The following is a 26,345-nucleotide window of genomic DNA, read 5'->3' on the forward strand; positions in this document are numbered from 1 at the left end:
AGGTGGCAAAACACACAAATTTTTTGCTCTTGCTCATCTTCTGACACTGTCAAAGTCCTACAGGAGAAGAGAATGTATTTGATGGCATCACTGAAATGTAGTATCTTAACGTTCATCAGTTATTCTATTGAGGAGACATCAGAGGTTAAGTACAGCTCTTTGCAGGGAAAGAAAAGCAGCATAAAATCGATGGTGCTAAGAACTAAATGAAATTACCACCTATGAGTCCAGGTGCCCCTGCTGAATGAAGGTATTTCATGCAACTCAACCTACAGCTGGCCTGTAGCTTCATTGTGAGCCATCTTATATTTGTAATACAACCTTGTTTCCTAAAACCAGAAAATTCCACCCCCCTCCAGGTCTGGGGGAATGCTTATTTTGGAACTCACACAGTGTTTGTTCATCCAGTCTCCTGAAGTACTGAAAGGGTCAAATACACATCGATACTAAAAAATAAAGCCTTTTGTATTACTTTTCTTCTGATTATTTCCCCAGTATTTTGACAGTGATGCTAAGATGAAAACTGTAGATAATATTTTTGACCTAGTATTGCCCTGTTTATGTTATAGACACGTATCTAATTTAATGCATTGGTTAGCATTGTCAGATACCTACTTGTAGTGCTAGGGCCTGAATAATAGGTCCTGAAAAAAAGTTGACCTCTTGATGAACCTCACAACCAAATGTTATCTATTATTAGTATCTACTAATTAGTAAAATCTGTATTACCATTTATTAATTAGTATTTGATCATTAATGAAATATGTATGCTCACTAGTGAAAGATGTAGCTTAGACAAAATGTAATTAGTAGTGAGGTTGAAATGTGTGAAAACGTGCATCCAACTGCCCTTGTTTAGCCTTGTTCAAGGCTGAGAGCCCAAGTGTTTGGCTTTGTTAGAAACTCCTTTGGTTCTCCTCCCTGAGCCCTGGCTGAGCTTTGGGTGGAATCCAACAGCAGGATGAAACCAGATGTTTCTGCTCAAAGAAAAGTGCAAGTCATTTCAACTTGCTGTTTTTTGATATGTAAGGCTGGACCCTCTTGCTGTGACTTCATCAGCCTCACCTACAGGTGGACGCACGGTGTAGGATTTCCCCTTTGCCGGGACAGGCTCTGCAAACCCTCCCTGTAACCGGGGCTGCCCAGCCACTGCGGGGCTGGGTGATGGTAACGTGTGCAAGTGGTGATGGATCTTTCTTAATCACTATTCTTCCTGTTGTGTAGTAATGATTAGGTGCAGTACCTTGCTTGTTCTTATTCTTGTTGGTTAAAATAGCATGTGCCCCCTCACTTTAAGGGGTTCCAGAATAATGTCTCCTTCCTTTTTGCACACAGAAGGCCTGAGAGGCATTGACAGTAGTGCACGTGCACAAATTGTAGTTTCCTGAGCAGCGTGCAGCAGGCTAGAAATGTCACATTTGCAGAGACATCATCCATCCCATGACTCCAGCCCTCATGCTGCATCTGCTGCGGAAGCTAGAAATGTTTAGTGAAAAACCACCACGAACTGACTTGCCATTCAGACTTTCAGCATTAAACTTACCCTGCTATGGGTAAGAGCATGAGCAGCAAGCTTGTTTCTTGTCTCTTACTCCTACTAGCAAGGCTGAGAGATGTCTACAGAACAGATTCTCACTGACATGTTTATTGCTCAGGTTTGGTTTTAAATGTTGACTTTTCAGTTAATCTTCTTATGGAAAATTAGAGAAACGGTCAAATCACAGTCCTCCTAGTTCAGAATTTCAGTTCATTTCTGCAGATGCCAGTAGCTAGTCCCAGCTACCACTGAGGGGCTCCAGCACTGGGATTTGTCTGCCATGAATAAACTGAAGACATGAGCTTATTCAGAAATGGTTATTCAGGAATATGTTATCTTGTGGATACACCTTGGCCATCTTCAGAGACATGAGAATTGGAAGGCTACTCCACCTTCCCCTCCTGCAAGGGCAAGGAAAGAGAAAAGCCAGAGGAATGCTTTTTCTTTTCCTGGCATGCATGAGTAAGGCAGAAGTAATTAAAAGGACATACAGAGAAATGAACAAAGTTGCCAAACCCGCCTGTTCGAACAGCACGGACTATCCAAATCCTGAGGTCTGCACAAAGAAGCAATTGCACAAAAGCTGTCTAGTAAAGATTTTCAAAGTACAAGAGCTTGACAGAAAATTGAGTAGTTGGTTGTTTGTTTGGCTTCCAAGTCCCAACCTTGCCCCCCCCCCTCCCAGCTTGGAAAACCCCTTTTGCAGGAGAGGCTGTCAGGAAGAGTCTATAAGCAGATCCTCAGGCAATCCTGAGGGGTGATACCTCAGGCTAAAAATAAATGAATGACCTGACAACAGATGTTTGAAAGCTGTTGCTTGCCATATCGAGTCCAAAGGCACTGCTGCTCATGTTTCTGCCTTCCTACAAACAGATGGCAAAGTCAAGTCAAGAAAATCCTGGTGAAACAGGAGAAGTCCTAGGTGCCAGGAACAGGTGTGTCCAAACTCTGTCTTGAGCGTCCTTTATTTTTATATATCCACAGGCCAGCTGCCCTTCTTCCACCCTTCGATCTGGCGGTTATATTGCTGGGGAGGGTGCAGCACCTATCTGAAGTCAGTACCTTTTTTTTATTTATTGCAGCTACCAAAATGTAAATTAACTCTGATGCAAAGGAATTCAAGTATCTCTTTCTGAGAAGAATATGAAGACTCTCAGCTTTTAAAAATACTTGACCTTTTTCACATAAATCAACTCTAATGCAAATGTATTCTCATGAGAGCAAGGACAACTAAGATATCTTTACATTAGTTGTGAAGGGTATCAGAAGGTTCAACGTGTAAAAAGTTAATTTATTTCAACTTAAAAACAGATTTTGGTTCATGCAGCATAAACCTCTTGCAGGACTTCAACGATTTTTCTGGTTTTGATCTTGCCACAAGACATTACATGTATTTTTCTAAGAAATGTAATTTTGAGAAAGCAGGTAGTTGTGAGGAGGTTACCTTGCCCAGCTAGTGATTTTTGCTTCACGTACTGTACATAAAAGGTATAAAATATACAGCCTCTTCATAAAATAGCATTTCTACTGTAGAGAAAAGAAGTTAACCTTGAAAGCAGACTAACAGAGATTTCATTAGGTTTTATACAGCAGGAATGGTTTGTCTTCAGGTCTATTTAATCCAAACCCCGAAGGTTTAAATCCCATTATATTACAAGAGCATTATTTGCTCAGAGTTAATTACAGATTCAAGCTGGAGGATGACCCTTTCTGCACTGAAAGGACCAACTCAGCTAACAGGACAGCTCTGCAACATCACTTTTTTGGCACCTGAATCCTGGACTTGGAATACTTGATTAAGATCAACTAAAATGCCGACATTAAGACCCTATTACAGAAACTCAATGCCTTCCCAGTAGAGATACCAGCATTCTACAAGGGACACTCTTGAACACTTCTTATTTTCTGAGTGGTGTCTCCAGCAAGCCAGCTCCACTTCAGTATTAATGATTGCCACTCAAAGAGGAAAGTTTGTTTCCAAACTCCCCACATTATGGGTCATCTGCCCCAATCCTGAGCTGTTCAGGGAACTCAGCTTCATCAGAAAGCTTCAGGATGAAAATGAATGATAACTTGTGCCAGAAGGTTTATTTCTGAGCAGCTGGAGAACAAGGAAAAGCATTTTTAGGAACAAAGACCTGAATAGGTGATTGAGGTGGCTGTGTTCACACCTTTGCAATTCAATGCACCAACACAGTTCAGCTCTATTTCATGAGTGCCCGAGGATCATGCTTTCCACACACCCTATCCTGCAAACCTCTTGTCAGAGGTGAAGCTCTGCCCCCTTGATGATACTCTAACATTCAATAAAAGGCTAGATGCTGCAACTAGTGGAGATGACACTGCTTTATGTAATTTGTTTCTGCCATGCAGGGAAAGCTGTTGAAAATTCCCAGATGATCATAGGAAGCAGTTGACATACCTCTGAGGAAAGGGAGGTGCTCAACCTGAACCCCTTTCACAGCCTGGAAGGAAAAAAAAACCCAACCCTCACTCAGCTCCCTATTCTGATTGTTTAATTCAAACCTGTGATCAGAATGCATCAGTCCATAAAGTATCTGGTAAAACTGTAATGCCCATGGATCACACAAATCCCAGATCACATAAAGCTTTTAGGTGTGGTTTCAAAGGAAAGCAGAAATATTTTTTTTTCCCCCTCCTAAAGTCAAATTATGCATAATAAGGGCCTGGAAGGGATGATCCTTCCTGAATTGCACAGAGTTTCAGCAGAAGCCTCAGAGCACAAAAGAAACAGAGTGAATCTGGTGCAAATTTGTTTTTAATTTTGCTGCTGTTTACAGCAGCCCACTCCTCTTTTAAATACCACTCCCTCCTTTTCTGGGGATGAGACACTGTTTGCTTAGAGGTGAAACTCCTAAGCCCAGAGTTAAAATAACAGTCCTTAGAGTCTAAGTATGAATATAATGATGAGCACGATTCTGGAAGAATATATTAGTTGATCCAAAACTGAGAAGCAGCAGTGTTTTCTGGAGGGGCAACGAGACTAATAATTAATGGCAGAATATTTATTTGCTCAGCAAAATCAAATCCCAGCTGCTGCAGTGCATCAGAGTTTAGACAGCTAGTAGGAAAATACATCTACTTTATCTACAGCCTAGATAGGAAAGATATGAAACGCCAGTTCAAATACTGTGCCTGTGTCAAATCATCAGAGAGTCTGACTATGAGCTCTTGTTCTGCAGACAGAAGTGGGTTAATATATGTATGTTCAGATTTGGGCTTCTTAAGAGAACATTCTGTCAAAGGCATCAGGAAAAACTGAACTCGAACAATCTGGACAAAGCTGTGGTGTTGGGTTGGTTTTTGTTTGTTTGGGGTTTTTTTAACCGGAGTCTGGTCTACTCTTCAGAAATAGTTAAAGAGCTAACAGCAGACGGGTTGTTGAAGAGTATTGGTATAGCTTGACTGAGATTACAGTGAGAATCTAAGCATTCTTCAAGTTTTCTGACCTCCAGTTTTCTGTGTGGAAATAAATGACTGAAGAGAAAACTGGTGACATTTTGAAGTCTCTTTGGAAAAAAAGAACAATTTCACAACATTATTATTGTAGACTGTAACACACTTATGAACAGCATGTAATATAAGCTTTTTAATAATATTTGACTTAATTACCCAGATTACTGTCTCTTCAGTATTTCATGGTTACCACTGAACACTTTCAATTTACATTCTTAAATAAGTTACTATGTAAATAAATTATGCTCAGAGTTCTTGTATGTGGACAGTACTTACATTTAATTACAGATTATCTGCATATGTTTACAGGTGCAAAACACATTAAAATTGTGTACAGGAAATAAGCTCAACTATTACTAACTCTGGAATCTAAATGTTCACAACAGCACTGACAAGAGCTCAGCTATTTATTTGAACATGCTTTTAAAAATGTACTTTGGAACGCGGTAGAAAAGAAATTCAAAGAAACGCCAAAAAGAAGGAAGTACAGAAGATCAAAACTCCATAGCAGGTTGGATCAATAGAATATTAAACTGCAGTTCTTAAATGTAAGTACTACACCAAGTAGTAGTCTGGTTGGTCTTAAATGGTGTTAAAGCCCTTGTTTTCTAAAGGAGACAGTAATAAACATTTTGCCTATTCAATCCAATCAAGATTTAGGCATCTTGCTATAAAAGCAAACATATCTGACACTTCTTCTATAACTTTAGCAGTTGGCTTTCCTGCTCCATGGCCAGCCTTGGTGTCAACGTGGATGAGGAGTGGATTGGTTTGTTTACGGCTTCGGCCCACAATATACTGCAGAGTAGCAATAAACTTCAGTGAATGTAGAGGGACCACACGATCATCATGGTCTGCTGTGAGAAGCAGCGTAGAGGGATACTGGATGCCATCTTCTTCTGGTAGTTTGATATTGTGAAGTGGAGAGTACCTGAAAAGAGTGCACAAATGTTTACATATTTTTTCCTAAGACCCAACGAGAAAGTCCTCTCATGCTGAAACCATCACAGTGGCATTTGATAGCACTCAGAATACTACAGTTCTCAGTTGCAGAAATCAGAAATGCACTACTGGCAACTGATACGTGGTAGCGGCCATATCCATACATTTCACATAAATGCCAAAAGTATCAGGAATGGGCAACAGGGAAACTGAAGCAAAAGCTGTCGAGTCATAGCAGGATCCATCCTGCTGGGCAACAGGGAAATAAAGACTTTTTCCCAGTGAACATATGTAGCCCAGGTCTGCATGTGGATGGCTTCTTCCTATGCAAGTTTGGAAACAGTCTCTCATAGTAAGCTGCAAGTGCTATACAGTTATTAAATTTGCTGTCTCCAATGTTTAGGCCACCTTTAAACATGCATGTACTCTGAGGGAACACCATGCAGGAAACTGAAAGGAGAACTGTAAGTTTTCCTGCTTTCAGTAGATGACATTCATTCCTATGTTTTGAGCAATGAATAATTAACTTCCAAAATCTGCTGTCTTTGCAGGAGAATTTACATATTTTAGCTACTGTAACATAACATAAAAAGTGTATCTATATATCTAACACAATCACTAGCATTAGAAATTAAACTTAATAGTAAGTCACGAAGATCCATCTAACCATTTCATACTTCATTTAGACAAAGGTAGGAAAAAAGTTACGTTCCCTGTATCAAGAGTAGGATACAATTTTTTTCCTCCCTATTTTATGACAGAAAATACAGAAGGAAATCTTGCTTTGTTTCTGAAAGTATTTCCCACTTGGAGGAGTACCCATTAAGTAAGTCCAAATTATTTTTAAGAACGCGTGACAATATTTGAACATCTGACATAACAGATTTCTGGCTTCCTCATTTTCATCTACGGAACAATGTTAAGTGAATTTGCAGATTATGATTTGTTTTGAAAAGAAGTTAAATGACAGTCGCTACATGCCACTCTATTTGCCTTATGTATTTTTTGGGTATCTGTAAAGGCAGCTTCTAAGCAACATTACATATGTATCTTCTTACATTCGATAATCAACTGACAGCTGTTGAAAAGGAGGCAAAGAAATATTTCAGGTATTGCCATACAAGATGTTTCTAAAATTACAAATTGAGATTTTGTGAGTAAGCATGTACATAAGTACGTATGGAGTGACTCCTTCCTACAGATGCATTTCTCCTAATCACACAATGAATTTAAAACTTTGTTTCTACTTTACCTCTTCAGAATATCTGAACTCACAGATGTGCAGGCAAGCTTCAGTGTCCAAAATAATGAATATTGTTTGGATCATTTTTATAACAGTTCATCTTTTATCTAAGATCTAAGCTCCCTATTGATAAAAGATGAATTATGAAATTTATGAAGTGTTTTGTGCACTATATTTACAAAAATGTGCTTGCCACTGAAACATTAAATTAACTGCAGGTTTTGAAACTAATCTAATTACATTTATCAACATGAATCTAATTACAATGGGCCCAACTGATCATATAGTATTTGGACTTGACATTGATTTTTTTTTTTTTTAATAAATGCTTTAGGTCAAGTTAGATCTCAGTGTACTTGTAGCACATGTACTTTTTAATATCTAAACTATTAAATTTCAGACCAGCCAAATTGTTTAGTGTGTCTGAAGCATTCTTTGGAATGTCAATCTTCATTATCAAAGAAATATAAATGCAGTAACAGAAGATAAAATTTCAGAAAAATATTTTAAAATGATGGCACTTATTCTAACACACTCATTATTACCCATATCCAATGTGCAGATCACTTCTGTTCTCACACAGCTGTCTCTCTCGTCTAATCTTTCCAGACCTCTCAGCAAGGAGTTAAGAAATGAATTAATATCCTGTTATGGTCTACTGCCATTCAATACCTACAAATAAATCCCATCCACATTGTATAATATAATTCACAATGGTGATTGTCTCTCCCCCATCGTAAAAAATACAATTTATGTAGTGGTTCACTTGAGAATATTCTGTTGTGACAGTCTAAAGGAGCCATTATTCAGAAAGAAAACCTTATGAGTTGTTAAAGCTGCTAGTAGAACAAGGTCTTTGAAAATATGACCAGTTGACTCAACAGGGCTTTGAAGATAAGTCTTTCATGCAAAACTGACGTAAGGAAATGCTGAACTCCCCAAATCCAGTGTGGGAAAGGATGAAATAATTCTTAGAACAGATATTGATCATGACAACCTGAAACTGTTGGGCAGACGATGCATTTTAACAACCACGGAAGTATTTAAAGGCACTTACTTGCACAGCCATTCAAACTGCTCTTTACAGTCGGAGCAACCATAGTCAGTGGTCCAAGCATGGCCAATGGTGTACTTGTGGAACTTGAGCATGTCCATCACTCCCACTTGGGCAATAGCACAACCAAATAGGTCGGGGCGCTGATTAGCACAGGCAGCTTCAACAGGAAACCAACTCCATTAGTATTCATATCTTAAAGAATTAAGCTCAGCAGTGAAAGGTCCACTGCCAAGTTCATGAAAGACCAACTTTCAAAAAGCTTTTATAAACTCAAAGGGTTTTTTTTGTTGTTTTTGTTTTTTTTTTTTAAAAAAAGCAAAACAGTTATGTTAAAACAATGTCAGAAGAAATATAGATTACTGTATAATACCTGGAGCCAAAACACTTCAGTATAAATTATCTGATATAAACCCAACTGCACTGGGAGAAGACTGCCACTGAATAGGAAGTCAAATAGACTTTTAAGCAAAACTGAATGCAAACATTCAAATGGATAAAAATTATAACTCCCAAGGATGATATGTTCAAAACAGCTTTAGAGTTATTTTCCTGTGCTTCAGGCACCAAACATGCTGTTCTTTGAAAACTGCTTTCCAAACTAGCAAACTGGGTCTAAAGGAGAAATGTTCTTTTTAAATATGTGAGCTTTTGGACTATTAAACTTAAGTTTCCTAAACCATTCACTGTCTAAACTTTTAATATTAGTATCAACAAAGAAAAGGGCATCAAGGAGCAAATGCTCTCCATTTATTCATGAAAGATTTCTTCCATATGAAGAGTTTTGATAAAAGCAGACTAGTACAAAATCAGAGGAGTGACCTCATTTTAATAAAACAAATTACTGTTGTATTTTCTTTTTTATGATTTATGATTTTTATGTTTTTTTATGATTTCCATCTTCCTACTATTGGAAGGGACCATTTCTTTAAGAATAATGCTTGCCCCATATATTTAAAAAATAACCACAGCAGGCCCATCTAGCTCAGTGTTCAATTTGTAAGAGTGGCAACTGGCAGATGGCTCTAGGAAAAGGCATTAAGCAAACACTGGGAGATATTTCCTGTACATCATCAGCTTTTGAACTAGTTGTTTAGGTTTTCCCTGAGTTGGAGTTATCTCCAGCCACCCTGTGAAATAGCTATCAAAACACATATCCTCTGTAAATACATCTATTTAATTTCTTAATGATTATTCATCTAGCTTTGATCATATCCTGTAGCAATAAGTTCTTCAATTCCAATTTCTGTTGCTTGATTTAAATCTGTTGAGTGGTGATTCTACAAAATCTGCTGCTTTTTTTTGAATTTTAAGAAATAAGAGCACTGAGATTTTCATGTAACTACTATAATGGATCCCAGAATCCCTTTCTTAATTCAGAGCTAACCACCATGTAGTTATACTCTTTCCCAATTCCTGTATCGTCTCAATTTTGTCCATTGTGAAAATGGATCATTTATTCCCATTCTTTGCCTCCTGCTAACCAGGATATCGCCATGACATGACCTTGATTCCAGCTCAGTAAGAACTTTCCTGCATAGCCTTATGGGCAACCTTGTCAAAAGCTTTTGAAAATCCAAGAAAAACTTCTCACCTAGATCACCGTTACAAACACCATACGCTGCCGGACTCCTTCAAATAACTCTAATAGATTTGCAAGATGTAACTTCAGCCTGCAAAATTATTCCTTATATGTCAGCTATTATTTATTGGTTTCAATTGGTTTGCCCATTAGAGAAGTCAGATTTGCTCATCTGCAGCTTGTGGATCACCATGAACCATTTTAAAAATTGGCATTACACTTGCTCCCTTCTGTTTCTCGGATATTCAGGCTTAGTAGCCTGCAATTTCATATTGGAGTTCACTTAGTATCTTGCGTGTGCACCATCTGGTCCTGGCAACACACCACTTTTCATTTAATTGATTTATTCCAAAGCCTCTTCTGCTGATGCCTCAGTTTGAGTCAGCTCCTCAGAGTATTCCCCATGAAGAGAGACTCTGGTGCTGGGAACTCCCCATGCTCCTCAGGAGGGAACATCAATACAAATAGACCATTTACTTGTTCTGCTCTGCCATTATCTTTCTTTAGTGATCCTTTTACACCTCACTAATCTGTAAGTCGCACAGATCCTCTAGCCAGCTTCTTGCTCCTGATGTGCACAGAAAGCTTTCACTGGTAATCTTTATATTGGAAACAATCTGCTCATCAGCCTCCTGTGGTCTGCCAGTCCCTGTCAGAGTTTACACTCTACTCCATTTTCTTCCTTTGAACATGATTTCTATTTTCTGAAGGATGTGATTTTACTTCTGGTCATCTCTGATATGTAATTATGCTAACTCTTCCTGGCTCCTTTCTGAGCCATTTTCATAAGGTGTGTATAGTGCCTTAAATAGGTGCCATGTAAAAGCTCTTCATCCTTTTAACTGAAGCTTTTGATCAGATCCCTCCCCTTCATGTTACTTCTTTTTATAAACATAAATTACATTCTGGTAGAAAAAAAGAGCCAAAACAACTATCATTACATTTAATTCCAGTAGTCCTTCTTGAAGAGCAGTCTCTTGAAGCACTGTGTTTTGCTCAGTGCTCCTAGTTCCCTAAATAGTTACTTCAATAAGAGATCCCTTATGGAGACACTCGTCAATTCCCACTGCACACCTTTAATTAGCCATAATACTTAATGATATGCATTAATATACTGTGACCCAGAACAATTTATTAGTGAATTTTACTCCTCTACACATACTTTGAGCTTTAAAATTCAGTACAAAAGTAACATTTCAAAGCCTAAGAACTGCTTGCCTAAGCAAACGAGAGGTCAAACATTGCATTTGCATGAAGGAGGTTTTCAGCTCACAGCTGTGCTGCTCTACTCAGCTTGGGGATCTCACTGCAGGACAAGGAAGTCTTGTTTTGCACTTGAATGAGGCAAGAGCTCAGGGATATACACTCCTCACAGACACCTCCTGTTAGGCAGACTAAAAGGAAACAGTATTTTGGAAGAGTGACAATACTCTTCCTTGTCAGTCTTTTCTTCAATAAATGAGAACTGAGGCAATCCGGCAGTGGGTTCTCACACATAAAGTATGAGTTGTGCTCCCTAGCATTTCATGAACTATTGGAAAATTTAGTTCTGCTATGATGAAAAAGCACAAGAATTTCCTAAATTCACCTAATTTTACCCAGTCAAGTAAAATCCCTATCTGGCTCATCAAGAGCATGGAAATCTAGCTGGATTGTAAACCATCTGCAAGTGCAAGGGAAGGTTTCTAGCAACAGATTTTCAGAGCAGGGAGGTCTAGATTCCTAACACCTGTCTCCTACCGGAATGACTTATGCTCTGCAGGTGTTACTCACTTGCCCTTACCTAAACAAGGAGGCCATCTGACTTGTTCAAGCAGAAACAGAGATTTTTTTCTGACTGAAGCTGGGTAGGATGAATCTCACCCCAACTGAAACTGAAGTCTATGTAAGCATAAAATAATATTTTCAGAAACTATGTAACATGTTGAAAGTTTAACTGCATATCCAAATAGATATTTACAATCATATAAAATTGACTTGTGCAATGCTTGCACTCCCAACAGTGTGCAAAACGTTTAATCCTTTATCAGATTCATCCATTTCTCTTGGTACTCCCATCTACAGTGCAGAAATACCTCCTGCCACCGGTAACTGAGCATATCAGCAGAAAGCAAAAATGTAACTTCACATGTATTTGTTACATCATTAAAACAACTGCTTTTAAAAAATAACAATGCAGGAATAGCCAAGATAGCTTACACCAAATATCCGTATAACTCCAAGTCCTGTTTATTATGCTAGATGCTAGTTCAATGTAAAATAGACTAAAATCAGTAGAGCCAGTATTCAACAGCAGATAAATAGCAAAGAATATAAAAAGATGACCAAGGAAATAGCGGGCCTAGTAAATTTGCTATTTTTCTATAAATCAGAGGTTTATGAACTTGAAATGCATTTTTTTTTAATTCTCACATGAGCAGCTCAACTCCATTGTGCTGTCACATGCCTTTCATGCTGTTTATAAAAAAACCCCAAACTCCAGTATTATTAATTTTGTGTTTCCTGCTTTCAAAATTGAACAAAAACACCTCCCTTTTTCTTCTACTACTTTTAGATACAGGGATTTAATCTCAAATAAATTTTGTAGCTCTTTAAATACTGCTTGGACTATGAGATGTTTTTGTGACTAGTTTTTCTGTTTAAGAGGGGGCTATTAATTTCTTTCAATTTAAGAATATAGCAGTGAATTATATGTGAACAAGATGCATTTGTAAGAGAGTGCTACATTTACACAGTCGCTCAAAAGCTCATGACTTTGAGTAGCTGTGCTTGTACTGTATGCTTCTCACCAGAGACACTCATGATTTTATTTGTGTTCATGTTTTAAGTACACAATGAAAGTAGAATCAAATTGTTACATGTCCCTGCATAAAGGCTTTAAACGCAGACTGTCATGTTTTCATTTGCCCTTTAAAAACAAGAATGCATGACTACAGAAACAGTGAACAAGAAACTGAAAGATTGCAAGACATGGGATTCTGGCTTACACTACAGACCACACAGTTTCCCGATTCTACGTAACAGATTCCTGGTTATTCAGCAATTACTTTGTAATGGTTAGCTCTAAGAAAGAAAAATAAAAAAACAAATGCATTAACACATTCTTACTTACTGTGTGACTCTACCAGAGGGTTAGCTCTATCACACAAGACAGTAATTCTAAGTATGGCTTTTAACAGTCAGCCTTTGCTAAAGACTGCAGAATGCCAATGTCCTGAAAATGAAAAAGTGTCCCCCAACAGCAAATGAAGTACAATTGTATATATTTACCACTTGGTATATATCAATGCATTGACATTTGGCAACTTTAGAAAAGACTGTCTCGTGAATTTTTGTCAGGTTATTTTGATAAATCCAGCACCAAACCCAGGAAACACATGAGCAGTTCTTACCAACTAAGAGGCCCCCATTTGAGCCTCCATTAATGGTCAACTTCTTTGGGGATGTGTAGCCTTCCTTGATGAGGTATTTGGCAGCACACTGAAAGTCATCAAAGCAATTTTGTTTGTTGGCCAAGATACCACCTAGCACACAAATAAAACAAATCAGTTGATGCCATAAAATCCATTTGATACCATCTCTTTAGAAAAACATGTGTGCAAAAATACCTGGGAACAATTCCAGTTTCATGAGCACTTTAATAATTGATGTGGCTCAAAGACAGCAAAAATGAAAGATTCTTTCAACACAGAGAGAGTATAAGATGGTTCTGTCGATAACGCTAATGCTTTCAGAAACTCTGAATAATACATACCTATACTGTGCAGTGAGTGCCAGGTAATGCTTCTAATCAGTAAAATGAAAGCTAAAAGCTTTGCATTGCAAAATATATACAAAATGACCACATACAATCCACCTGAGCTTTAATATAATGGGACTTTAATAGCATTAAACTTAGTGACAGTTTCTTAAAGCAATAAAGCTTCAACTTATAAAATAAGCACTTCTTACTTTTTGGACATAGAATATGTGGCTGGTAATTTACTTTTTCTTTTATTAGTTGTTTTCAAGGCAGATTATACATAGCTATGGTCAAAAAGGGAATTCAGTGTTGCATCTTGGTTTGAAATGTTATTAATTATCAATACAGAAATGCTTAAGATGCTGTCATTCTGTTGAACAAAATTCCAAATGTGATCATATGTATGAGGAATAAATCATGACTGAAAATGTAGGTCCAGATGACATCACTGGTAAGACTTCCAGTTCTCAAAAGAAAAAATTTTGCAGGGTGGGATAGGGAAGGAAAAGGACGGTTTTGTCCTACAATCTTTCAACTATTTGAGCAGAAGAGTACCAACATAGAGAACTCTCAGTTGACCAAATCTCATCATCTTCCTGCTTTAGATGCTTGTTTAGCAAGAGACTAAAACAAGCTTCTCTTCAAAGGTTATCCTACCTTAAGACCTGGTATATTCATTCTCAGGCAACTAAATGCTAGTAAGAAATGAGAACTAGGAAAAAAGTCCTCATATTCCTGTAGCAAAGGCTGTGGTCCAGCCAGGTAAGAGGGCTCAGTTGATGCAGAAGTGGAACTCCAGTTCCTTCTACTTTGTTTAAAAGCTGGATGTTTATTCTAAGCTAATTGCCTACGGTTCCCACTATGGTTCAGGAAATTCTCCCCTAAAATAAGTGAGATGAACTATAATCTGGAAGCGTCTCTATCTCCATTGTTCATCCAGTGATCCTAGACACCCAATTTACACTGGATGCTTCATGTCTATGTTGTAAAAGTTTGGTAAAATAACTCTGACACAGTCATACAGATCTTGTAGAACTGGGACCAGAAGATTTTTAATTTTTTAACAAATGCACATCATTCTCATATTAATGAGATCACTGAAGAGTGACATACTGGGACAATGAAAAAGTAATCAAATGTGTGGCCATAAAGGAGAAATAAATCTTATGCTGCTCAAAGTTCTGGTCTGGTGTAAGGTAAGGTCTGAGTCCTACCTATACAAGTAAACCAAAGTAAACAAACTAATTGTTTTTGGAATTAACAAAGAACAGATACATCTTACAACTGCAGTAAAAGACTTGGGTCAAAATTAACTAGGAAATAGGTGGACCAAATAAGCATTATCATATTAAGATAGATTTTATTAAAATCTATTACAAACCAATTGCCAAATTAAAATTAATGAAGGATACTTCATCTTTAGCAATAATATCCTGTATCTGCAAGCATATAGAGCATCTATTTATGAAACTATTACATATTTAACTCAATTGTGAGGAAACGACCCAGACAAAAAGTTACCGCAGATGAAATAATAAAACCAAGATGTAATGATCTGGGAATACCGTTTTGTTTGCTAAGAAGTTATTATGTATTACTCCCATGGCAAACTGCTGCATCGTGAACACCACTGTTATGGTGCATTTGCCTTGCTGACAACAATCTGCCAGATACTTGGGATATGAATAAGGTGTTACCATTAAATAATGATGGGTATGTTACAGAAACACGTAGGATTTTCCAGCTTTTTCCTCTTGTGAAGGGATGAGAAAATTGTTAACTTAAGGCAAGTGGAAAAAAACAGTCAAAGAACTAAGACAAGAATAAGATGGGAAAAACATGGAGAGAAATGCATCAAAATTATTAAGAAAAGGGGAAAAGAGTTTGACAAGGTTTTGTAGTGAGTGACTTGGTTTCCCTGCAGCATAAACTGAGCTTAAAATATCCCAAAAAGGGCAGATGCTTGTCTGCAAGAAGGTGGACCCCCTGAGAGAGCGTGGAGGGAATGACATGATGCTGCATTTGTGGAGCTGATTGCTTGCATATGAACTTCAAACACATTCACTAAATATAAAAAAAGGGTCTATTCATAAATTGTACAAAACCAATTTGGAAGAGTTACATTCTGAATTCAAAAGTTCACATCTTCTCTAAAGTTATGTAAATGGTATTTTTGTATGTGTGTGTGATATTAAGAGTATGAATAGTCAGTGCTGTTGTCCTGGGGATCTAGAATCATGGGGCCATGTGCACCTACAATGAAAGAAGTATGTGAAACCAAGCCAGGTCTACTGCAGTATAGACAGCTATTTTTTTGAAAGTAAGTTCAAGATAAATAGCTGCATTTTCAAATCCTTAAGTCTAGGGAACTGTTTTAAAATTTTTTTTTAAATGCAATTATTTTCTTGGAAAATATTGTGTTTGTACAAAGCTATTTTTAAATAGGTTGCAAAAATTAAAACAATCTAATGAAAACCATCAGATAACACTGGACAACATACAGATCTGAGTAAAAATGTACTGTTCTACAGCATACATAAAAGGCAAAAGGAGATGTGAGTATGGAAGAGGGAGTGAAAAGAAAACGTTGCAATTTTCATTGCTAAGCCTCCAGTTTTGTTCCTCTACTTGGACTGATTTACCTTTATGCCAGGTCTCTCCATATTCACCACCGCCCCTGATGTTCGCCACTGCTAGAACACCCCCTAGGTGTCGCACAAAAATAAGTCTTGACACACTAAAAAGCAAAAAGACAGAGAATTATTTTGAATCTGCAATTTTTATATCCCTAGCACTTTTACAAAAATATTTTGAGGGAAAGATCTCTCCCAAAATCAGTGATGAAATCGTGAATGAGGTCCCCTTTGTTGGCAAACCTGAGTAGCCAGGCTTTTTTCAATGGTTATCAGTGGAAAATAAACAATCTTCAGTCTCAGGAGTGGAAGCAATTAGTGCTGGTCCAGTCTTCCTCTTGTAGTTCTGAACTTTGGAGGAGAGTGGCCAGTGGTTCTGCCTAACAGAAGATGCCCCCAGGACATGTCACCATTTTTTTGATCTTCAAAGCCTTCAGTGTGGGAACTAGAGCTCTGCCATTCTGCTGGACCACCATAGCTTTCTCAACCGTTCCTCTTCCATGGGTCCCCTCTGCTTTTGCAGAGATGAAAGGGAGGCTTAGCCCAAATGAAGAAAGCAAAGAATTACGACTTAAGATCAGCACTTGGATCTTTGTTTATGAGCAGGTATTTTCAACTTCTGCTTAATATACTCTTTTTTTGACCTTTATAAAACTGTGTTTGCAAAGAAAACCCCTGCTTCTACTATTGTTTCCTGCCAGGGTGTGCAGTCAAGTTCTGGCCAATCTCCTTCTTATTTATTTTCCATTTGCATTGCTTGCAAAACAAATCCTAAAAAATAAAATTACAAGTTCTGCCTTCCTTCGTATCTTTAGAATCTGTTTGAAAGCCAAAGTAGCATAATTTTTTTTTAAATGCCAAATTGAGAAAGTAGCAAAACTACTGATATCTTTCTAAAAGGGACTAAAGTAATTTTAATTAAATTTAACAATTAAGAAGAGAAATATATCTCTGATCTGCTGAGGCAGTAGCTTAACATAGCAGAAGCTGCTGATGGCAAACCACACATCAGCCAAGGAGACCAGTAAAATATTAAAATTTAATCCCAACAACTCTAGCAGGTTTATATTCCTTAGTTACTTGAAATCTTCACTCATGCAAGAAACCACGGCCTGCAGAAATCAATCCTATTCAACCACAAGAGCAAGGATTAAGCCTTTTTACCTTTAAGTCCCCCTACTGCTTAGCAGAAATGTCTTGAAAGAGCAGTCCTACAGTATGTCTCATTTGGATGTAGTAGCAAAACAGGTAAATTTTTCATATCTCCCGAAGCAATTACCTATGTACTGGCACTTGTTATTGAGAGTATATATCAAGGATTAAGGAAACAAAAAAGAAAATCAGAAAGATAACTGGTAAGAGATATTTTTATTTTCATAATCCATCAAAGCAAAAACTTTCCACCTAGGCTGGTTACCTGTGGCCATCAGACGGCTCTGGAGGCATGAACTATGTCTGCTTCTGTAAAATCAATTCCAAAGTCCATCACTAGGAATTCTATTTTCCTTAGATTTCTATGACATGCTGATCAGATGTAAGATTGATATTCTATAAGCACACTGTGCAAAGGTCAGAGAGCATTATTCTGTCAAACTCCAGGATGCCTAATTCTGACAGGCTGCTATACCGCTAATGTACAGTAGCCTGACAGTAGGTTGCCTCATTTGTGGCTTCTTAATTTTTGGTATATTAGAGCCACAAAACCTTCCAAAACTTTCTGCACTTCTCTTCCCTGTCTCTGTCTCAAACAAAATCAATAGAAACCTTTTGTTCCAAACTTACTTAATCTCCTAATAATGAAAGGTAGCAAATATAAGAATGGCAGGTAAGAGCTTGCTACCCAAATATATTGTCTGAGAATATTTGAAAAATAAAAAATTCCATAACAGAGTCCATCCTCTTCCATCTGCTAAAAGAAACTGTGCCCACCTGAGGGATCAGCATATTTAACCAGCAAAGAATTTGTGAGCAACGCAAAACTAAAGTACTGAGTGCATCCTATCCTGTCTGTGGACTGCTTTAACAGAGATGGTACCTTGATAATAAATTTTGGAGGGGTCTAAGTGACTTGGGATCTCACAGGATATGCAGTACTCTTATTATACGAAGTTCGGCCCCATTTCCACAAGTAAACAATCTTTTTGTTGCACATACCCTCAGTGGGATAAAGTCAAGAGTTTGTTGACAATTATTATATTGCCCAGATTATAAGTAAGGTTTAGTATATCTGTGCTCACTCTCAGCAATACTACTGGGATTCAGGCACTTCAGAAAATACTATCCAATATACGCCAATGTGTATATATCTAGTAATGTCACTGCCAATGACTATTAATTAATATCCACTCTGACAGTCAATAATTGAGTCAGGACCCTAACTTGACCAATACTTTGAGGTAGATGTGTCTAGAGCTTATAACAAGCTTTATATATAATCACGACTCATTAACTTTTTAAAAATGTGAACATTCCAAGTGATCAGACAGCACAAGATTCAAGTTTCATACACAAGGCTGCTACTGCCTCCTGTGTTCTTCCAGTCAACTTGGTGTCTGAGTCACAGCAAACTGCCCAGTTCCCTAAATACTCAGAAAATGTCTTGTTCTGCAGAGGAAAGTCTGGCTCCCTGCTCTTCCCAACAGTCTCTTTTGCTTATTATCCCTGTTCTTCCTTCTTTCCTGGGGGCAGGGTAAATAAAAAGAGTACAGAAAAGGACAGCAGGGTCAGGAAGGAGCCAGTGGAAAAAAAAAAAAAAAAAAAAAAAAAAAAAAGAAAATAGGTACTGTTTTTTACAACAGAACAATGTGAGGAGCTGTGCTTCAAGGAGCACAAATGTTTTCCCAGAACTACTGATCTGCTGTCAGATATTACAGCTGACCAAGAAATGCAGGCTACTGCACTGGTGATGGGGAAAAATCCCGAGTCACTGACTGGACTGGCATTTGTAGAGCAGGAGGGAGTGGTAATAAAGTAACCAAAAAGAGTAATCTTGTACTCTGCACCCTTGGTTGGTATGTTGCCTGACCTTTGTTCGGACTTACACTCTCTCCCTGCATCACCTCTTTGCTTAAAGGCTTGGTACAGCCTTGCCCTGCAGCAGCGAAATGCAATTTCACAGTCTGCTTCACAGTCCGCTGTATTCCAGGATTCATTAGAAACTGCTTCTCCTGTTCCCACAGAGGCACATACAGAACAGCGAAGGGAAATAAGCTCCCCAAGCTCACATTAATGGGTGCGAAAGACCAGTGAGAAAACACTGTACTGGCTTGAAGAAATACAGTACAGAAATGAACCACTGGGAAGGAGAAGATGGAGTGCTTTGTGAAAAGTTGTAAGAGCCTGAAGTTCAAATAAAAAATCAGGATACTGATCCAGGAACTTTTTTGCTTTTATTTTTTTTAAAGGTAAGCAGGAAACTATTCAGTTGCATTTCCATTACTATGTCTCAGCTCAGGATCATGTGAATGATGTGGCAAGCCTCAGCCTTAACCATTCTGTGGCTGTGTGGCTGCTTTCTAGCACTTGTGCCTGTGGTCATCTAAAAAAAAAAAAAACAAACAAAAAAACCAGCTCATGGTGTTGGGCAGCAGCTGGAGCAGCACGTGGATCTAGACTCCTTGTGGAATACTGCAGTATATAGCAACAGGGATGTAGTCAAACATTACTTTGATCTGCCAGGTAAAGGACTAGATGTCCTGACTTTCTGGCATAAACTCTTTCTTAGAATTTCTCTTCCCTGATCTTGCCTGCCTACTTTTGGAACACACTTCCTCACTGAGTACTCAATTCTCAGGTTATTAACCATAACAATGCATTTGAAGGCTTCAGCTTTTCTTATTTTTCTTTTAGAAAGAGAAAGGCTGAGTGAGAATGGATATGTTGATACTACAGGGAGAGAATGAGGGAGGTGGGGCCAATCGTGTTTTATTTACATTGTCAGTGGGATAATGTATTTTGATCTGAAGGTGACTGATAGTTCTCTGCGCATTTACTTTTAAGGGACTGTTAGAGATTGATATTCTTATTTTACGAAATGTATAATAAAGGTTTCATAGGGTTCAGGAAGACACAGGTCACTGCTCCCACCTTCCATCTTCCTCTCTTCTGACTGTCAGCTGCACCCTCTTGCTGCTGTTTGCTGGACTCCTATGTGAGTCAATTTTTAACTTGCCAAAACGGCAGAAAACCACCCACCCCATTTTATTAGGACAGTTTTCTGCCATTCTTGCGAGGTAAATCAGCTTAGCAAAGGTTCCAGCAAGCGCCAGGGCCAATGGATGGGAGGTGGAAGGAGGCGCTGTGAGATATCTTCTCCTTTTGCCAGCAGTCAGCTTGTGTCAGCTCTGCAGTACGTGAAATTTTACCTTAAATCAATAGATACAGAATATTTACTTTAAAAATGAAAACATGGTAAGTTTTATCACAGTTTTCAGCATCTACAATAAACTGTAATAAATCAGTGTTTGAGTCTAATCTAAAAAGGAATTTAAAAACTATTCTGGTTATATAATTGTATCTCTCAAAAACCACAGGAAATTAAAAATGTAGCTTTACAAGGCAGATAAAAGGCTTTCAAATAATCATAGAATGCAAGATAGGAGGTCCATTGTTAGACAAGGTATTTGTTAGAAAGGATAAGAAACTATAAATACTATTTAGAAATACAATCACAGTGACCTGAAAAAGCAAGCACTACTAAGTACGTCTTGAAATGCGCTGACTCTAAGGCAAGACTGGTAGCACCTAAAGTTAATAGGATGGTTTCATAATAGATTATTTTTGTGTTGGTAAGCTGCTGCTCTGCTATATGAAAAACTGCTCTCCATTCAGCCACTTGCATTTGTGTTTTCCCTTGCCTCGCCTAGGAGCATTTCTTACATATTACAGACAATCACTGCTTCTTGGTAAGTCTATTCAAATTCCCTTGCTGAAGAAATATGCCTTTTCTTTAAAGAGATCATCTATTCAGTAAAGCTTATGGCTTCTGAGGGCTACAAATCCTATTTTGCACACAGCAATGTTTTACAATGCATTGCTTTGCATACGCAGAGCCCATATCATGTGCATCTCAAGACAGAGCCATCTTTCCTGATCATATGGGAACACAGTAGGATTTTGCTTCTCCTCAAAAGTATACTATGAAAATACAGCCAAATTTTAATTATTTACATTCATTTAAACAAATATTTGATTTTCTATATTTAGTCATCTGTATAATTTGTATAAAAGAAAACTTCCTATATTACCAGTTCAGCAAAGGGCTCAAATGTTTGCTTAATATATGTCCATATGCTTTTCTGTTGAGCTCAGTGAGATTGTAGGAAGAGGTTAAGGTGTAATCCAAAGGGCAGGATGCCTGCTATAAACCTCAGAAGAGCACCACACTTCTCTGCTCTGACACAGATTTATTCTGTGACCCTTGAATTCAGAATAAAGCAGACAAATGATGCCTGGACACTGATGTGTTGTCCTTACGGCCCCCATCTTGCTTCTCAGGGATGTGAAATGCACTAGTATGTCAGATCCATATTCCATCCTGTCCTCAGACTGTGACAGTTAATAACAGGTACTCCAGAAGAAGGTACAAATTACCCTGCTTACCTGTAGCTTGGTGTAATTGATATGTTGAAGCCTCCATATCCATACAAGAAGGCAGGATGAGAACCATCCAATTTAATTCCTTTCTTGTGAATAATAAACATTGGGATCTTAGTACCATCTTTGCTAGGGTAGAAAACCTAAGGCAAGAGAAAAAGAAATCTGAAATGCTGTTATTCTCGTAACTCTCCACAACTGCTGTTAACCAGAAGCAGAGGCGATCACTTCCATGGTGTCCAATGGATAAAACTTTCTGAGCAATCTGTACCCATTGCACAGGTCAGGTTCAGCAATGGTCATCACCTGCTTGGTTGCTTAATAGCTCTGGAAAATGTATAAAAATGAGACAATTCAAAGGGTATGACAGTATAATTTTATGTATCTTATCCATCAATTCTGCATACAAGGGGGTTTAAGAAAATGCTAGAAACCCAATACAATTCTCTCCAAGGGAAGACTGGCGTGAAAATGCAAGAACTGCATGGTCCATCATATATGAAGGTATAAAAGACTGAGCTGGTAAAAAGAATGAACAGAACTAAAACCAGATTTCCAGTTTAAAATGATAATTTCTAAAAATTTCTCCTTTTTAAAAATTCAAAATTTTAGACACTAGAGAACAGTAGATAGAAAGGAAAGAAACTCATGGTAGAATGGTGACCTAGTGAGACCCCACTGAACGTTATATTGTTTTGGATAAGAGAGCTATGTTACTACCAAATACATATGTAAAACTCTCTGAAGATTTGTTCTTGTACCACTGAAATCACAGAGAATTCCTTTGTATCAGTTGATGTAGCAGTCTTTTCTTGTAAAAGATAAATTTAATCACAAGAGGAAGGCCAAAAAATGTCACAGTATTTTGGTTTTAGTATTAATACACTGGCATTAACAACATTTCTCAATGGAGTCACTTCACACACCAGATTCAAGTCAAAAGAGTAAACTTTGAATAGCTGAAGACACTGTTTCTTACAAAGCCTTGTGAAAACAGCGAAAAGCTGACTACTCAACACTTGTGCACACAGCATGAACTCACCAAAGTAAGTCTGTATCCACCAAAAGTGGACTAAGCATTGGCCAGTCTTTCCAGGTTGTCTCAATGACCACTTCACCTCAATCAGGGTGGTAACATAAGCTGTGTCGGAAACTTTCGTAGCACTTGGTACATTTTCAGGCATTCCCTAGCAGCCAGAACCAGGAGCCCTAACACTGCAGAACCCCCAAAGCCATCCAGCAAGACAACCGAACTGCCTGCTGGCTTTCAGGAAATCAGCTGCCAAAACACCAAGTATCCACCTAGCACATGCTTTCGTACGTCCTTCTATTACTGCTACAGCACTGTGTGAACTTAAAAGCTAAATTCCACATACACAAACACAGACTGCAATTGCTTAACACAGTTTGCACATCTTGTTTTGATGCATGTATCTGCCTACATGCTCTAACTTTGGATCCAGAGTGTCTTATTTTGCCAGTCAAGCAAAACACATAGGTGTCAAAGCAGTTTGCTGCTTGTTGTAAAGTTCTGGTTGTCTACTTTTTATTGCTTTGGTTTTAGCATCGTTATTTCTAGTCTAATTAGAACAAAGAAGTAGTAAATTAAGAATTATGTTCTTATTTTGTTGCATGTTTACAACCTCTGTGCTTTTAAAGGAAACAGACCTACCATGCTTTATAAAGCACATGATCAACAGGATCTATTTTTATAACATATGAACCTCAACTGTAATATGAACCTGTGCACCACATTTATTCTGAGTATTGCCTGTAATGTGAAACATATGAATCCACATAGCACGTTGAAAACAAAATAAACACATTTTAGTTTAGTCATTGCTAAGGAAATGTGAGAAATTTCAAATGAAACCACATCTACCTTCAAAGACTTCACCAAAACCTGTAGCAATAGTCCAGATATAATTCAGTATTTCACAGTTCCCAGATGGAAAAATGCAGAACAAAAGCCTGAAGGTGTTTTTACACAGTTGAAATCACTGTTTCCAACTACTGCCACAACTGTATATTTACTGACAAAGTGCACATCAGAACTCACTGCAGTAGAATACAAAGTATTTTCATTTTACGTATTTAGGTAAACACTATAAACAAATAAAATATCTAATGGACATGAGAACTGCTGAGGCTGGTGATGAGGAGTTCCAGAGAGACTCCTCTCTAAAATGCCATCCATCAACTCCAGTTGTTGCTGGCAATTCACAGGAAGTCAGTACCTGGCCCTCCCATGTTTCCAGCAACTTACTGCTGTTGGCCAGTCCTTTCCTGATTATTACAGGATGCCATTAATTTTACTGCTTCTTTCTGAACAAGGGGTTGCTGGTTTGGTTTTTTTTTCCCCAAACTCTCTGAAAACTGACTTCAGTAGGACTTTTATCATCATCATCAGTTAAGATTAAATAACATACCATTAAATGAAAACTCAACAAAAAAAAGGATGCATGTCAAGGTGACATTTGTAATTTAAGAGTTTTCACTCCTATCTTTGCTAAAATAATGATTACATCTCTCTCCAAGATGAACAAATGGGAAGGGGGTAGAAATCAATTCAGTGAGACACCAAGATATGTGAAGCTATTTAAGCTTCTCCAAATAGACTATTTTCAACAACTGATTCAATCTCACCTTTAAATTAGTTGTTATCTCTGAAGCAAGTCCAATGGTTTATTCATGTAACCAATAAAGGGACATGCTTCTATCTCAAAGATTAAGGTAAACTGGAAAGGGCAAGCCCTAAAAAGAAAAATTTCCCAAGACAGTATTTCATGCCTAATTTTAGAAGCTGCCAGCTTTTACAGCAGTAAATGCTCATAAAAGGGTACTACCATTTTCTGCTTTAACACAGATAGGAGTAATCCACTTGCACCAGTCACATTATATTACTCATTGCTCCTAAAGACTCATGTCATTACAGCCACTAGCACGTATAAGAGGAGGACAAATTAGAAAAAAGTTATTTTGGAGGGAAAAGGATGGAGAACAATGCTTCAGAAGTGTTATTATGAATGCCAATACTCGCCATTCAAGGAGGCATGTGCTAAAAATAAATATTTTCAGCCTCTAGGAATGCACCACCAATGCTGTGTGGTTGACAGGTCACTCTTGCTGCATGCAACCCTTCGTGCTATTCTAGGAGAGTACTGCTGAAGCAGTACAGTGGCCCTGAAATAGCTGTAGCTCACTTCATCTCACACTAATGTCCCTATCCGTCACACAGAAAAGGGGGTCTCAGTGCCAGAAAGAAACACTTTCAATTTAGATGCCAGAACCTGAGGCATAAATTTATAGCCCTATTCCTCTTATTATGATCCAGGGAGAAAGCAACACTGTTTGCACAATTACTCATTACTATAAACTACATGAAGATTAAGCTATATAAGCTATACAAACAACAATCTTAAGTCATTCTTCTGTAGTGCATCCATGTATATTTATAGAGTGGTGGTTTGCATTTTTTAAACTTAGCATTTGAAAGCAAGTTATTCTCCTTTTTTACCTAAAAAATACAATGGAAGTTTACTTCCAAAACAGTTTACAGAGTAAGTTTTACAAGTAAATACCATTATTAGCTTTGTGATCGGATTTTTAAATTTACTTGGGAGTTAAGTAGGATAAAAGTTCTGTACATTCACCCCTGGGGAGGTCTTTGTCCTTGTAATTATTATTTACTTTTAGAAGTGCAACATTTGTGTTAGGTGAATCTTCACTTAGGGAAGAGGGGAACAATCAGCCAGCATTGTAGACACAGTCCTAATTCAGAAAGACTTTATCTACTTCTGCCTCTGCAGTGACAAGAAGCGTCTTCTCCATCTCAAGTCATCAGGAGGTAAAACTAAGTATTTTAGCTTTTGAAAAGCTAAGATGATTTGAAAGAGAGAGGTTGAATACAATGTTTTTCTTTCATTTGTCTACAGAGATAATAGAGCCAGACACTACACACTTCTCTTGTTAGTAAATATGAAATCAGCATCATTGAATAAAGTGATACCATCATCACAACAAATAAAGAAATAGAACTACTCTGCCTGAACACTCACACTGTACCACATAATTAAAAATACCTAAAACTACTGAAACTGAATAGAAACTTCAATTTTTTTAAAATTAAAAAACTCAGCAATTTGAGTATTCAGTTTCACTTTTCCTCCCTTTCAGAAATATTTTCTGTTTATGTAATAGAGAGATTAAAAGATACATGTAATTACAATTGTTCGGGGGAAAAAGTGCATGTACACCTGAAATCATCTTACCTTTACAAAAGCAAATATATTCCTAAGCAAAAACCAACCACAAATTTGTACAGATTTAAAATTAACCTTATAAAGGTAAGATTCAACACAGGTTTTGAAATACTGCTCTAAAACCAAATAAAGAATGTTCTCAATCAAACAAGTCTAATGCATATATTTTTCAGCTGTGAACAATATCTGAATGTCTAGAAACCATTTATAATTTTTCTGACTCACTCATTAATAGCAAAGAGAATCACTATCCAATTAAAAAGTGATTAGTTTGGCTT

General features: G+C 37.7%; 1 protein-coding gene across 2 annotated transcripts in view; it reads right to left on the reverse strand.

Moving 5' to 3' along the window:
• Positions 1–5,120: 5,120 nt before the first annotated feature.
• Positions 5,121–26,345, reverse strand: part of PREP (prolyl endopeptidase) — a 120,958-nt gene continuing 99,733 nt past the window's right edge. For both annotated transcript variants that reach the window (XM_026845284.1, XM_026845286.1), the window contains exons 11-15: positions 21,812–21,948; positions 16,220–16,314; positions 13,228–13,359; positions 8,257–8,413; positions 5,121–5,945 (exon numbers count right to left, since the gene is read on the reverse strand). In XM_026845284.1, the coding sequence (XP_026701085.1) occupies positions 5,651–5,945; positions 8,257–8,413; positions 13,228–13,359; positions 16,220–16,314; positions 21,812–21,948 (816 nt within the window). In that variant the 3' untranslated portion in view covers positions 5,121–5,650. The remainder of the gene's footprint in view (positions 5,946–8,256; positions 8,414–13,227; positions 13,360–16,219; positions 16,315–21,811; positions 21,949–26,345) is intronic.

The sequence above is a fragment of the Athene cunicularia genome, assembly GCF_003259725.1.
Source record: "Athene cunicularia isolate RWA chromosome 3 unlocalized genomic scaffold, athCun1 chr3_part1, whole genome shotgun sequence".
Lineage (NCBI taxonomy): Eukaryota > Metazoa > Chordata > Aves > Strigiformes > Strigidae > Athene > Athene cunicularia.